Here is a 15,253-nt window from a genome sequence, read left to right as displayed (position 1 = left end):
TATCCCAGCAATGTTGGTTGATTAGCCAATGATAGTAATAATACCAACATTTAATCAAAATATACTTACAGATGAAGAACTAGGTGTTGAAACACTATGTGTTCGTGTAGGTGTCTGTAAATATATAATTCAAAAATTATTATTATTAAGTTTGTTCAAATACAAAATCAGGCTGAAAATGTCTGTCAAAAGCATCTTATATGTTAAATAGTTCATATGCAAATGAAAATAAAGAGCTAATTAAGACAAAAAATGGAACTTGATCAAGATTGATCATATATATGTTAAAAAAATTTCAGCTCTGGATGAGTTGCCCTCATTTTTAAATTTTTTAAATGAATTCAAAGAAACCAACAAAATAGTCCATGACGTCTACATACCCGTGAAGCAGATAAGTCTGTGGTTGAATCAACACTTAACGTATCTTCCTGACTAACATGACGTCTATGTGCATACATCTCAGCTAATTCTAGACTTCTTTGTTGTTGTAATTCTTGATCAGATACTTGTTGTGTCCTGTTGGTATCAATGTATATCATAAAATTAAAAATTAGACAAAACTGTCATTTCGTTTTTTGTTATTAGCTTAAATTTATAACATAGCTACAACAATTAGGGTCTAACGACATCCCTCTCCAACGTGCGTCAAATTAACCTTTTGGCCTAACTCAATGACGTCTGCTTTAACCAATCAAATTTCTACCCTCTAGTGCTGGCATTTTGTAATGCAGTGTATATCAGATTAGGATGGGGACCCCCAATTTAATTTATAATATGGACATTCAAAATACTGCTCTTCATATTTTGTTTCCCTTTTTTCTCTGTAGTTTACTTAAGTTATTATAGATCTGACACAAGGAAAGTGACATTAGAAATATCTAGTTCTATATTCAATGAGGTTGTAGAGGTTATAAATGTCTTCTGAATTCAATAAATTCTTTACTAGCAGATCAAACTGTCAATAAAAATATTGTAAAGAGTTTAACTTCAGTGAGAATGTCTAAGGGGTTTAGGTTTTATATGTGTATTGTAGAGACCAATTTTCAATCAGACGTCTGTTGACTATGTTTTTCTGACGTATAAAAAGTGGGTCTTTCTATGAAGTACCAATTGTAAAGGCCCCAAAAAAAATTGAAACAAAGGCTCTAAAATATCATAAGCATTTTTTTCGCTCGCTCATCCTTAAAAAATTCCATGAATTATCAGAAAATTGGATAATGTAAATTAAAAGTTGTGAGCAATATCATTTACCAGAAAGTATTTGAAAAGCAGCAACAAAAAAAACAGTTCTTTTTAAAGAAATGACTTGTCTTAAAGCGTAATTAAATAATATAATATGGATGCATGCCTGGAAAAAATGAAAAATACAAAAACTATCAAATATAATAAGCTCATAATAGAACAACAAAAAAACTTAATCTAAAGCAACAGCTGTGAAAAGGTTTGAGCAATAAAGAATTATATAAAAATGGTTTGGTCATCTGAATTTCTTTCCACATAATAGAATAACTAATATCAGCAAAAGTAACATTGACATTTCGTTTCTCAGATCTTAGAATTCTCTCAAAAGATGTTAGTTACTTGTACTCCTTTTCTAATAAATTGCATGAATACCTTAGTCAAAATATATTCTATGCTTCTAAAGCATATATTTAGACAACCAAATACCTTAAAAAGAAATAGCCACATAAGTTAGGGTCTTACGACAGCCCTCTTGAACATTCGTCAAATTAACCTTTTCTACCTAACCTGTTAAACACCACTTCACAAAAGGCTAGCATTGGAGAGGGTAGAAATTTGAGTGGTTAAAGCAGTTTTCTTTGAGTTGGATCGAAAGGTTAATTTGATGAAGTTCAAGAGGGCTGTTGTTAGAGCCTAACCGAAGTGGCTATATTAAAAATAAAAGCTAATAAAAAACGAACGCTCAAGAGGGCTGTTGTTAGACTCTAACCGAAGTGGCTATATCAAAAACAAAAGCTAATAAAAAACGAACGCTCAAGAGGGCTGTTGTTAGACTCTAACCGAAATGGCTATATCAAAAATAAAAGCTAATAAAAACCGAACACTCAAGAGGGCTGTTGTTAGACTCTAACCGAAGTGGCTATATCAAAAACAAAAGCTAATAAAAACGAACGCTCAAGAGGGCTGTTGTTAAAGTCTAACCGAAGTGGCTATATCAAAAACAAAAGCTACTAAAAAACGAGTGCTCAAGAGGGCTGTTGTTAGACTCTAACCGAAGTGGCTATATCAAAAATAAAAGCTAATAAAAAAAAAGGAACAAAAGTATGGTCTAATTTTAATAAGACTGATAAAAAGAAGAGAGAAACTTACACAGTAGGTCTAATCCATTTTGTTTTTCGTGTTATATGATTAACATAATAAGTTCTTTCGTTAGCATCTTGCCGTTCTTCCCAACCCTCTGGTAAAGCATTGTCACTGTGTACAAAATACACGGATTTATTTTTGCAAAATACCCAATATCTGAATACAGTTTAACTTGAATTTAAGTCTTTGACCTCAATGCCTAGCAATATACCACTGAACTCAAAAATTAGATTGGACAACTATTACCCTTAAAGAAGCTGAGTTGGTATCATCCAAAACTGAGTTGGCCATAGTGGTCAACAGTTGATAAATCAGCAGTTCCAGAGGGGACAAACACGCTAACTTGCAAGTCAAAACTGCCACAGTACTTTTTGAATGTGATATAACTTCTTTGATGATGGACAATAAACTATTTGGGCAGTCTAAAAGTTATGTCAAGTTGATAAACTCAGTCAAAGAATAGCATCAGGTGTTCGAATGAAGACCGAACTATAATCTTAATCAATTAGCATTCAATATTGTGGCTAAGCACCAAGATTGGATTCATGTAGATATCAAACAAATATGTAGAGGTCTCAGACTATAATCAAGCTTAGTATGATAAATCAAACCCGAATGAAACTAAATGAGTAACTAACACTAATATACAGTCAAACTTGTATGAACAACCACCTATATTCAGTATGATGTTTTAATCAATTTTAAACCCATTGAACACTGGCCACCCATATCAACATATTTACTCAACAGTCCAAAACAACATGTAAAAATATTTTAATTAATAATGTTATTTAATAACTGAGATTATTATAAGATTATTTCAAGGTAACCGACCCTTCACAACAACCCTCTGTAAGCAAACATAAACATTGACCGTTTAGTACAAGTTTGACTGTACAAGAATGTACCGCTTCAAAATAATTGTGTTGATCTTTTGTATGATTAATATTCTCAAAACCTTGCACAATGTTCTATATAGAAACAAGGGAAGGTTAAAGTTTAAAGATTAAGAGATGCAAGAATGGTTTAAAAATAGGATAGTGTTCTATATCCAAAACACCATCACCAAAAAAAAACCTTAGTACAAAATGGGGGCATTTTGAAAGCTCTTAACTTTCAAGATTCGAATAACATATTTCTTGAATCAATGTCACTCGTTTAATACTTGAAAGCTTATGAAAAACATGCTGAATTTACATTTTGAAAAGTTTGACCAGCTATAATTAAGCTTTATCATCTGATGAACTAAATTTTTATATCTAGTAATATCGAACAAATTACATTTGCATGTATAATTGTTCTTATACACAAATTTTGGCATGCAACATCTACACAATGAGAAGCTATTACAAACATTGTACTTATACCTTGACTGCAATACCCACTCTTCTTGTATTGAGTGTACAACGATTTGATAGCATGGCTTTGTGTTCACAGACTGTCTGACAAAGCCCCTGATTGGCTGTGTCAACTAACGTACAATCCAATCAAATCACTGCATTTACAAACTTCAATGATACAAGAAAGAGACTATTTCAGTCCAGTATGAAGTTCATAATAACTTGACATTGTGAAGATGGCATGCAAGTAATTTTTGGAAATATGTTCCTCATATATCTGATCCATAAACGAACCATGACTAGCTAAATCTCGGACTTGGAATTTTCATTCCTTAAAAAACACAGGAAATACTAATTTTAAGTTAAATAAAGCCTCAAACTTACATTCTGGGTCGTTCCCATTGTGTTCTTCTTTGATTGTGGTTGACATAGTATGTTCTGCCCTGAGCATCTTCTCGTTGTTCCCATCCTGGAGGCAGAGGTTGTAGCTGTTCTTCTCTTACTGAACTTCTTCTATCATTAGGTACAGGACCAGATGCACCAGTTTCATTCAAAGCATTGTTCATATCAACCATTTCCCAACCAGGCTGAAATATCAATCGAACAAGATTCAATAATTGACCTTTTGTCTGAAGCTCAAGTCACTAAGAATATAACGTAGGAGGATTTACAAAATGGTGAATTCTGGGAGGTAAATTTCGTACAGGGTGATATCATATGATGGTCTCTGTCAAGAGAAATTCACAAGCGGAAATATAAGCAATGATGGTACGAAAGCAATTTTCTAAGATAATGACTAGCTATGGCAGCAGATAATTCATTTCTTCACCTTGTCCAAAGTGTTTATTTAACGGTTACTACAGTATGGCATGGCATTGATGTCTGATTTCATTTGTCATCTGACACTTTTGATACAGTTATGATTCTAATAACAATCTGACAAAAGCCAAACATCCAGAGAAAACACAAAATTTCAAACACATCCACAATGATTTGACTGGGAAATGGTTACTGAGGTACACATGTTGGTGCTTGATTCTGAACTACATGTTCGAGTCTATTTCCTTCTCTGCCATTTTGAATTCTGCCTGCGCCTACTATTTTTCAGCAGAGGTGGAATGGATCTGAACCCTGTTCTACCTTGTTTGACCGTGCTAAACTGACCAATCAAGCAATCATGTTTAGCCCTATTGTAGAGAAAAAGAAGTAAGACTAATACCTCTGTTGAAGGCTGAGCTGGTGTAACTTCATCTGTGCCAGCAGATTCAGTAGGTAAATAACCTAAATATAGTGTGAGATGACCTCGAACTCTTGACCTGGTGCTTAAAATAAAAACATGTCATTGAAAAAAAAGTTACACCAGCAAACACAATTGAAAGTAGAACACAATTGAAAGTTTATTTATGTTGTTATTATTGAATGAATATGTCATGCAAAAATTTGTTTTTGCAAAGACTTTTACTCTTTATTCAATCATAATTAATTCATTTAAAAAAACGTCAGGGTACTAAGAACTACACTTGTTTAAAGGATATCTTTTTCAACCAATTATACAAATAGAAAAACACCATTTTTTATTCCTAAAAGACCTTGCTTTTGTAGTTAATTGACTCCAGCTTTAGGAACTTTATCATTTTTTGCCTGATAGAAAGGATAAGACCCTATCTACCTTCGAGGTCGAAGAACAAAACTTTTGGTTGGTATTTCTCTTCCTGCTATTTCTGCCAGAACATATGTATGTTGTAAGTTAATTTCCACCAATCCCAGAAAATCATCTCTAGTCTGAAAAGAAAAAATAACATTAACTTAAAAGAAATTCAAAAAAGGTTTGCTTGCATAATTTATAAAGAATCTAGAAAAAATTTCAGACTTCTTACTGTCAAGCGACAGTTTACAAAATCACATTCGGTCAAATTACTTTGAATCATATATATAAACTTAAAATTACTACAGAGAGATTAAATTGTCTGGTTGGTGAAAAATTCAATAAATGAAATTTGTTATACCCTTCAAGCCAAAAAGTTTTAGCATGATGAAGACTGCTGTCATAAAAGTAATGGGTTTTTTTTCACAGGAAAACATCACACTTTGTTAAAAGCATTGACATTATGCTACAAAGAATAATGTGATTTAATAACAAAACACAGCCGAGCTTCACCAACACTCAAATGATCTTCTTGCTCACCTCCTAGTTTCTGGAGGATATAATATGGTCAGGATCTGATTTTCAATGGAATGAGTATACAACATCACCTGTTCTTGTCAGGTATCACTCAGATCATGTCCCAGTGAATATTTGCCAATTGAAAGAAAGTCCTTAAAGCTGATAACACATTATAAATAGGTAGCTTACTTACCACTCTATTGGAGTCAAAGACTTCAAATATAACTTTATTATCACGCGGATTGACCTGTAGAAGATAAAATAACTGATTATAACAACTTATACTTTCAATTTCACAACTATATTATGTTGCCTTATATAGTAATTGAAAATTCAAACATTGCATTTGAAACATTTATCAAACTGATTCAGAGGATATTTTCTGGTCAATATATGTGTATCATTATCATTCCAAATTCCCCATTGGACCAGATAATGACATCAATACCAGATTTTAGTCTCAATGCTACTTCCCAAATAGTGACATTATAATTATGGTGGTTTTTTTCTGGCATTACAAATGAAGAAGAGAAAATAGAAGCTATAATGGTCCAGAAAACTAATTTCATTCCCTGTAACTGTTGGGAAGTATATCAAATTTTGTGGTAGATATCCCACATATCTCAAAAATCCACTATAAAAACTGTCTTATTATCACACAAGAGATTGAATCCGACATGAATTATGTTAGAAAATTAAACACTATCTACAAATTACAATTTTCAAACTTTATACTTACCCTAAAAATAAATTCTTCCTCCCATTTTGGATTTAAACTCTGAAAGAAACATATGATCAATATCAGACCATTTCATATTTGATGATAATTACTTGAAGTCTTATTTCAACAACATTAATAGGCAAATATGATTCCCAAAGAGAAAAATGATGCCAATAAAACTCTTTTGTGATGTTAAATGTTATGTTTTCTTCAGACTTAGAATGACGGGAACAGGGCTATAGCAGTATCATCTTACATGTAGGGCTGGGTAAATAATAGAAATAATCGACGCTCTAAAATTATAGTTTAGATAATCGATTATCAAATTTCACAATTATCAAAAATTTTCTTATAGCTTTCTAACAATAAACTATAATAACTGATCAACGCAATGAAAATTAATATTTTTAAAACTACCCAAGGAATAAAAGAAGATTATAGTTTGATTATTAATGGATTAAGCTTATTGATCGGTAACCTGCCATTGATAATCGATTTTAATTTTTAGTCGATGCCCAGCCCAGCCAGATATTCAATTAAAGTGTAATAGTAAGTATATCAAATTATACCTACCTTTTTTATTGTTTTAGTTTGTTTGATATCAATAAGTCCATCTTCTCTATCACCTTTATATAATGATATTCTTACATACGGATCACTGAAATATACAAAACACATTTAAAATATTCATATGTTCAGAGTTAAAAACAACAACCCATTTTGACAGTTTTAAAGTGTCACATAACATAATTTATATTACCCGTATTGTATAGGGGCAATAGAATCCATAAATGGGCTACTTTCAGTTTTATAAGCTTACACTTTCATGCTTAAAGGATAAGATGTTTTTTTTTTTTTTTTGATGGTGTTTAGTACAATATCTAGATATTTTGTACATTTTATGTTTTATATAAGCTTAATATTCAAAGTCCCTAAATTATGAAATATCATAGTGGATTAAATCTATCAAAGATACCCAGTACCATGAATATCACCACACATTATCCTACCAACAGAAAATTAAGTGATTTAACAACACAATTCAAATCTACAGTTAGAAACCTCTACAATACCCAAGATTGCATTTACTGTTTGCTTCTTCTAAAACTTTCTATCATTTCTATTCATTTATGTAATCATTAAAATTTCACTTGGATCTTTGGACTTAAAAGTGCATGTGAATTTTAATTGGGAAAACCATTTTTAATTATCACAAGATATTGACACTAAAAGGATCATGATAACAAAAGGCCTAAGCCAATCTCAATCTTGTGTGCCTGTCATGGGTCTTCGACACCAAATATTTAAGAATCATGTGAATTTTAACTGGGAAAACCATTTTTAAATATGGATACAAATCAACACAAAAACTAACATAAAATCATGAAAATTGGTTGAAAAGCAAACTAAGGGGCTGTAATGTTTTCAATATTCAATATTCAATATTCATATCTTATCAAAATAGGTTAAAACCGTTGATTTTAGAAAATTTACAAGAAAATGTCATTTGACACAGATGGATGGATTCAAGGTCTCTAGTTGGTAAAGGGAAATAAAGTAAGATGACTCTCGTTAAAAATCATGAATTAAAAAGGGATACAACACATCAGTAATCATGTGTGCTATTTGTCACTGTCATGAACCTTTACAAGTCTTTAGATAAAATTAAAGATAGATATACTTGGTAAACATACTATCTATTGACCTATTTTATATCATTATACAACATTATTTATGCCCCTTCAAAATACTAGTATAAGCTTACATACATAAAAACATTGGACAAAACATTCACATCGGTTTACTTGTAATCCTTGCATAAATTAACATAATGTCTATTATAAAATTGTCTATGGGGAAGTTTGAAATTTTGACTACCTAATGCTATGAATATACAATCACAACTGTCTACACTTGTGTTTATTCCAATTAATTTATATTCCCTTCGCGGAAAATGTAAAGTTATAACAGTTATTTTGAATGGTTAAATATGATCTCATTTTTTTTAAGCAATGTCATTGTGTAATTTGAATACTGAGTTTAGCATGAGCTTATCTTCTGAATATTTCCCTCAACAAGATACCTGACAGACTTAAATGCTAAAAGTATGTTTAACCATAAAATAAATATTCAATAGAAATATTTCAGTTTTAAACTAAAATTTAATTTCATGAACAAAAAAAAAATTAATTTTCGCAAATTTGAAATAAAACAATTCTAACATTAAGTTTTGTTTTAATAGAATATGGAGGAATTTTACCCTGATGATATAGATTATGAAATATATGATGAAGAAGATTTCTGCAACGCAAACTTCATAATGTATCGCCCATTATGAAGGGACAGTTGCAATGCTGCCTCTGAATCAGAAGAACTGACCAGCAGGCCAAAAAAATTGGCAAGAAAGTGTCCAATCTGTAACCAGAGATTGCGTAAAACAGCATCATCTTTATCCAACAGACTATGGCTACTCGAAATATCCAACTTAGCTTGAGTGTACATCAGAGGAAAGAGGTTGGTCCTAACACGGAATCTATGTAGCAATTCCGCTATAAATGAATATATATGGCAATAAGATATCCTTTCTATTACTAAACTAATTGCATTATGGCTGGTACTTGTGGTCCACCACAAAGTGCTACTGTTTGAGAGTAAAAAGACATTATAATGATATTGTAGACTCTCACTTTACCTTGCCCCAAATATATCCTTTCTTGCGAGATTGACACCTTCAACAACTTTGATCCTGAGCAAACGGGTGTTGGTTTGGTCACCCTAAAATGAAAAAAAAATAAGACAGATTGAGATGAGAAGAAATAATAATATCAATGTTTGTATTCACAAGCTTTCCGAAAGGTGACACCGACGTACACAAACTTGGCTCCTTTTTACTTACAGGGATATCGGGTAAACCGTATATTTCTTGATTTCCAGCCATAAATATTCACTTATTTTAATCCTTTTCTGACATTATTTTTATTTCACTGAACTCCATTAATAATATCACATAAATTGATGACAAAATGCACATAAAGTACCCGGATGTGATTTCCCAATATCAATGACGTCAGGGGTTCTATAATAGTCTCCTTAATCCGACCCTTAAATAGCTCCCAACACTACACACAAAATCTATGTGGTTTCAAAATCGGGTTTGTTAATGAATCATATTCATCGATCATGGAAAATTTAATTGCTCGGCCTATTGCGATATCATTGATTACCAATAAAATGAAGAAATACTTGTAATGCCTCTAAATTTCTTGAAAAAGCAGGAATTTTATTTTGGTCCAAGAACAATATTGGTAAAATCAGCAGACAATGCTGTAAGGATATGCTAATGAATGAAATCAATATTATCAGATTTGTGTTTGTCAAGACCCCATCAATATACTACCACGTAGGCTATTTGATAAAAACAAAATGCTTAAAATATAATATAATAATATTATTAATTCAGTTCTTGAATAATATCACACGTCTTACTCTTCTGATCAGACACTATAGTTTTATATAAGACTTGAACGACATTTAGAAGTGTATGTAGACAAAATAAAAGAAGACAATATTATGGAATAAGCAAACTTCTGTAAAAAAAAATATCAAACACATTAAAGTATTCTGTTAGGTACACCGAGTGTTTTGGTAGATAAGACTAACATTTACTAATATTATTTAATTCGATTATCCAGACTCAAATACTATGAAAATAAAAACGGGGCTTTAAATAGACTTGATTAAAAAGTCTAAAATATGCAAAAAGTTTCGTCGCTTATAACAATAAAACTACAATCCGGTAGGTTATGGTTCATACTAGCAGAAAGATATATCAACTATCTTTATCCAATACAACATGTAATATAGCACAATTTTGTTAGGGAATCAAAAGTATCGTACATGGTTTAGATACGTAATGTTTTTTGTCGAAATAGTATTTAATGATGTAAGCGGCTAGAAGTTTCAGAAGGAAGCCATTATTGAAATTAGCAGCTGTGTCCTTATTTTGGACAGAATTGAGCGAAGATTTTACAGACTAACAGTTGTCAATTTCATACTGTATTTATGTTTTGATCAACATTAATCGGTATTATATCATTTTTTATCATTAGATGATTTTAACTATTCGTATCTAGTGTGTATTAAGAATATTTCTTTTACAAATATTGTTGTTTGTTTTCTTTTTTTCTGCGCACCCTATTTGAGTTGGTCGATGATTGGTCTATTTATATACAGGTCATTTTGTCAAGGCCAGTGAAGTCAGCAACCAAAGCAGAATAAGAGTAGGACTTAACATTGGTAACATATTGTCAGTAGACAGTGCCAGTGTGTGTATTTTCAGACTCAGATGTGTGTTGCTACTCTATTTCTGACATTGTTGCTCAGTTTCGTTTTTAAATGCCCACCAGGCCCACATCTGACTCAAAGCCATATACATAGTATTTTTCTTCTTCAACAAATGTAAAAACATCATACTAATTCTTCTATGGACTCAAAGACTTAAATTTTGATTAGATTTTTTTGTGAAATGAATGAAAATGTTCACTCTGTGCTGTGTGTCGTAATTCCATTATGACTATGTTTAATCAGTTTTTGAATATTAGAAGCTATATTAACTTTAAAAAATGTGGTTTTGTTTTACAGAAAATAGTGCTATTATATAATGTCGGATTGGGTTGGAAGTATTGTTTCACTCGATTGTGGTGATGTACTTGGTACATATCAAGGTCAAGTACAATGGATAGATAATGGAGATAATACATTAACTTTACGAAATGCATTCAGAAATGGTTTAAAATGTGAAGTTCCTAATGTTACAATCAGGTAATTTTTTCATACATAACGGGGTACCGTAGTTAACTTGTTGAACATTTTTTGGTTTAGAAAACTTAATGGGATTGTAAAGGGGTTTTCTAAACTTTTTATGTGTATTAGGGGACACTGATTAAGTCACTAGGGCAGGCCCTGTGCAGTTAGTGACGTCATCAAACACTTGGAATTGCAGGAACCACAGACGTCATGTCTGATAATTAGAATGGTGCAAATTCTTTTGGAGTGTCCCAAATACAAAAAAAAAAAAATTAGAAAACATCTTTACAATTCCTTTAATTCTGGAACTAATGCTAACATGTATGTAAAAGTTTCATTACCAAGTAGAAAAAGATGAAAGGCAGTATGTTGCCTGCCTCATCATGTTGTAAGAAGGATTTGAACTATCCTTAATGATGTTTTCATTTTGCTTTCCCCAGATCATCTGATATTAGAGAATTGAAAATACTCAATTCTCCTGAAGATGCTAAAGACGTTTTCTGTAGAAAAGCCACACCCTCCAAATTATCTAAAGAAGTAGAAGAATCAATTAATCCTAAGTGTCCTTCACCTGTCAAAGTTATCCATGCTTCGGGAATGGCCACCAATGGATTTATACAAGGATCAAACCCTCCAATGAACAATATGTATAGTGGATCTTATACAAAACGTGCCACACCTACTCGTGATTACGGACTTGCCAATCAAAATGGACAATATAGTAATGGACAGTATAATAATGGACATTACTTAACTAATGGATATAATAATAAACAGAATGGTAATCAACGCTTAACACCTACCAGAGATCCTGATGTTAGAAGACAAAATGGTGAGAATTACTGTCGTTCATGATCTTATAAAATTGTTATTAGGACAAAAGCCTTGGAATATTTACATTTGGTTATTTGCATCGTTACATCAACCAAATGGTGGTTGCAGGTTCTTAGTTTGAAAGTCTAATGACCTAAAATATAAGATAAATCATAAATGGGAAATCAAACCAATATAGAGTGAATTTGATAAAGCCATATAATTTTGTGAATCTTTTTCTTTATTTTTAAAGGAAATGAAAATAAACCTGCTAAGAAGTCAACAACACCTCGTAAGATAGAGAACCGTAGTAACTCTAGACGTGGAAATCCTAAACAAGATTGTTTTAGTGCTCCTATTGAATCTTTTATTCAAGATTTTGACTTTGAAAAGAACTTACAATTATTTGATAAACAGGCAGAGTATGCCAAGATAGAAAATGATATGCCAGAAGGTATGATGGTTGATAAGAAACCAACTAAATACAGGTGTGATGAAAATGTGTTATCAACCGGTCCTGTTGTACTACAACAGATAAAAACACCTGGGACAGCAGGTAGAAGTTATGTTACAGGTAAATCAACTTAAATACTTGTACATCTTCATTGTTTCAAGCAATCACTGCGTCTAATAACTTCATAACTTCAAGGCTCTATTGTTGTATTATTGAATGAAGCGATTTGACTGGCTCGCATGCTTGCAAATAGCCAATCAGAGCCCCTGACATATATACTGTAAATGTTGTGGCTTATAGTTTACAGATTTTCTGTTCAGACCCTAATTTGCTGTATTCGGTAGCATACAATCAAATGACTGCATGTGCAGCCCAGTGTATTGCAATTCTAGCTTCCTGGTTCTGCTATGCTGTATGGTTGGATCTATATACATTAAAGGAATTGTGCAGAGAATGAGACACTGATAGCATCACACAATCCCAATCTGTAGTCCTTGCTATTCTATTAATACTAAGCATTTGGTGATGTCTCGAAAGCACTTTGATATGAAGTCAGCTTTTGATAGTGCTGTCATAAAAGGCTTGAATTTACAAGTTTGAGGACAAAGCCTTAAAAAGAAGAAAATGTCTATCCAATGCTGAAGTAATCTTGAGCAAGTTTAGGTCAACAAAAAGGAATACTGGTACTTTATTTCAGATTCAGGATTAGTGGTACCATGTATTAGTACCGGATTAAGAAATACTATATTATCATTAGCTGTAAAATACGGTATTACTATAGATAGACAGATAGAAATGGTGGGTAGATCAGCTAGTGAAATGGTCCTACAGTTATTAGGAGGTTGTCATAGGTAAGATATTAAAGAGAGGTGTTACCCATAGCTCTATATAATTAATAATGACCTGCTGAAATAATATAAACACTTGGTTGGTGTGTGTAAGTCTTGGTGACCTTTTCTTACTGTACTGATTGAACTGATAATGGGTACGAAAAGATTAATCCCAAGAAGTTTGGTCAAGAACCAGCTGTAAGATGGCTCTTTGAAAATCTATGCTGCTATCCTTGTAAAATGGGGTCCTCTCTTTTATTTTTATTTTCCTGTTTTTTCTTTTCTGTCTTTTCTTATTACTTTCTTATTTCATGTTTGAATTGCCATCATATTTGAGCTCTGTTCTTGTTGTTTACAGATTGAGTCCTCAGAACGGTCATCAATTACCTGTTGTTGTTATTTTATGTGGACCCCACTTACAGGGTGCTAAGGGTATCAATTGTGCCAGGCAGCTAGCCAATCATAATGTGAAAACTTTACTGTATGTGCCAAATTTTGTAAGAATGCCAGAAGAAATTGAAAAAGAGTTAAAATTGTATGAATTGTGTGATGGAAAACGAACAAGTTGTGCTAAAGGTAAGATTGTCTACTATTCTTTGTTTATGTAATATTTTTTTCCTACATTGGGTGGAAAACTTCTATAAAATGACATATAGCTGTTGATTATTGTTTTTTTTGAATTTGGTAAAAGTTTTAAGATAAAAATTGATCTATGTTTTTTGATGAGAAATACACTGGATACATGTAAACATAACAGATGTAATTATCAGTTTTTATCAAAGAAGTTCTTAAACCTTATTTACCAAGCATTGTGATAGATACAGATTTATAAACGATTTATAAAGAAATATCATTGTAAGATGGCTTTCTTTATTTCTTTCAGATCTTCCACAAGGTCCTGTGGATATGATTGTTAATGCACTGGATAATCATGACAACCTACAACTTCGACATCAAGACTGGTATACATCATTAGTCAACTGGGCAGGTAACAAAAGAGCCAACTGTTTAACCATAGATCCACCAATAGAAGGCTCATTGTTAGAATCAAAATGGAGCCTGGCAGTGTGTTTACCTTTAGAAATGAAGGCATGCAATAGTCAGATGTATTTATGTGATTTAGGTATACCTAAAAAGGTTTATTCAGAAGCAGGAATCAAATACATGTCTCCTTTCGGACATAAATTTGTTATTCCTCTTCACGAGAGGACATAGTCCAAAATATATTTTTTGAAGTGCTCAAATTGGCAGAAGATCTTAACCTGCTTAGTGCAATAGGGCATGTCATTTCATCTCAGATTTTCATGACTACATTTTGGGTTGATATTTGGTTAAGAAATCCAATCACCTAGTCAATTTGTTGCGTAACAGTATTTTTACTGAAATTCATTCATGTCAATGCTCTACATTACTTTAAAAACTGTTCCAACCAAACGGAAAAGAAAGTGTCCTTGTGGGACATATATTTTGGCTATCTTTGAATTATATAAGTGCCATGTAGTTAAATTGGTAGACCTGCTTGTTTGCAACCCATTTATCCAGTAGTGAAGAAAACCCTATGTGAACATAATCCTAGGGAAAATCAAAGCATATAAGCAGGGCTTAAGATTATGGAATATTTTTTTCTTTCATTTCTTTGGTGCATTTAAACTTATTTGTTATCATTTAGCATATAAATGTGATATTGATCATAAACCTATGGAATTTTGTATATTGGAAAATTATCTAAGCGATTTAAACTGGAAACTAAAACACCCCTCAGTATCTGAAATGAACTTTACTACATTGAAATTAAAGGGT

The 15,253-nt window shown here is 32.1% G+C and overlaps 2 protein-coding genes across 2 annotated transcripts in view; one reads left to right on the top strand and one right to left on the bottom strand.

Moving 5' to 3' along the window:
- The window catches only part of LOTGIDRAFT_137136 (hypothetical protein), a gene marked incomplete at both ends in the record, with an annotated part of 16,064 nt that extends 6,739 nt beyond the window's left edge, over window positions 1-9,325 (bottom strand). Inside the window, 13 exons of the mRNA XM_009047463.1 lie at window positions 70-114; window positions 381-560; window positions 2,334-2,481; window positions 2,657-2,747; window positions 3,173-3,275; window positions 3,635-3,767; window positions 4,050-4,252; window positions 4,885-4,987; window positions 5,335-5,447; window positions 6,023-6,076; window positions 6,569-6,607; window positions 7,124-7,208; window positions 9,243-9,325. Of these exons, the coding sequence (XP_009045711.1) occupies window positions 70-114; window positions 381-560; window positions 2,334-2,481; window positions 2,657-2,747; window positions 3,173-3,275; window positions 3,635-3,767; window positions 4,050-4,252; window positions 4,885-4,987; window positions 5,335-5,447; window positions 6,023-6,076; window positions 6,569-6,607; window positions 7,124-7,208; window positions 9,243-9,325 (1,380 nt within the window). The remainder of the gene's footprint in view (window positions 1-69; window positions 115-380; window positions 561-2,333; window positions 2,482-2,656; window positions 2,748-3,172; window positions 3,276-3,634; window positions 3,768-4,049; window positions 4,253-4,884; window positions 4,988-5,334; window positions 5,448-6,022; window positions 6,077-6,568; window positions 6,608-7,123; window positions 7,209-9,242) is intronic.
- Window positions 9,326-11,210: 1,885 nt separating this feature from the next.
- Window positions 11,211-14,668, top strand: LOTGIDRAFT_180090 (hypothetical protein; the record flags this gene model as incomplete). Its single annotated transcript, XM_009047462.1, has 6 exons — window positions 11,211-11,371; window positions 11,797-12,188; window positions 12,546-12,743; window positions 13,321-13,474; window positions 13,812-14,029; window positions 14,337-14,668. 6 exons carry the CDS (start codon window positions 11,211-11,213, stop codon window positions 14,666-14,668), a joined length of 1,455 nt encoding a protein of 484 aa, XP_009045710.1.
- Window positions 14,669-15,253: the final 585 nt, after the last annotated feature.

This window comes from Lottia gigantea, assembly GCF_000327385.1.
Source record: "Lottia gigantea unplaced genomic scaffold LOTGIsca_112, whole genome shotgun sequence".
Classification (NCBI taxonomy): Eukaryota; Metazoa; Mollusca; class Gastropoda; family Lottiidae; genus Lottia; species Lottia gigantea.
The sequence above is the reverse complement of the archived record's forward strand: the minus strand, read 5'-3'. Positions and strand labels throughout refer to the sequence as shown.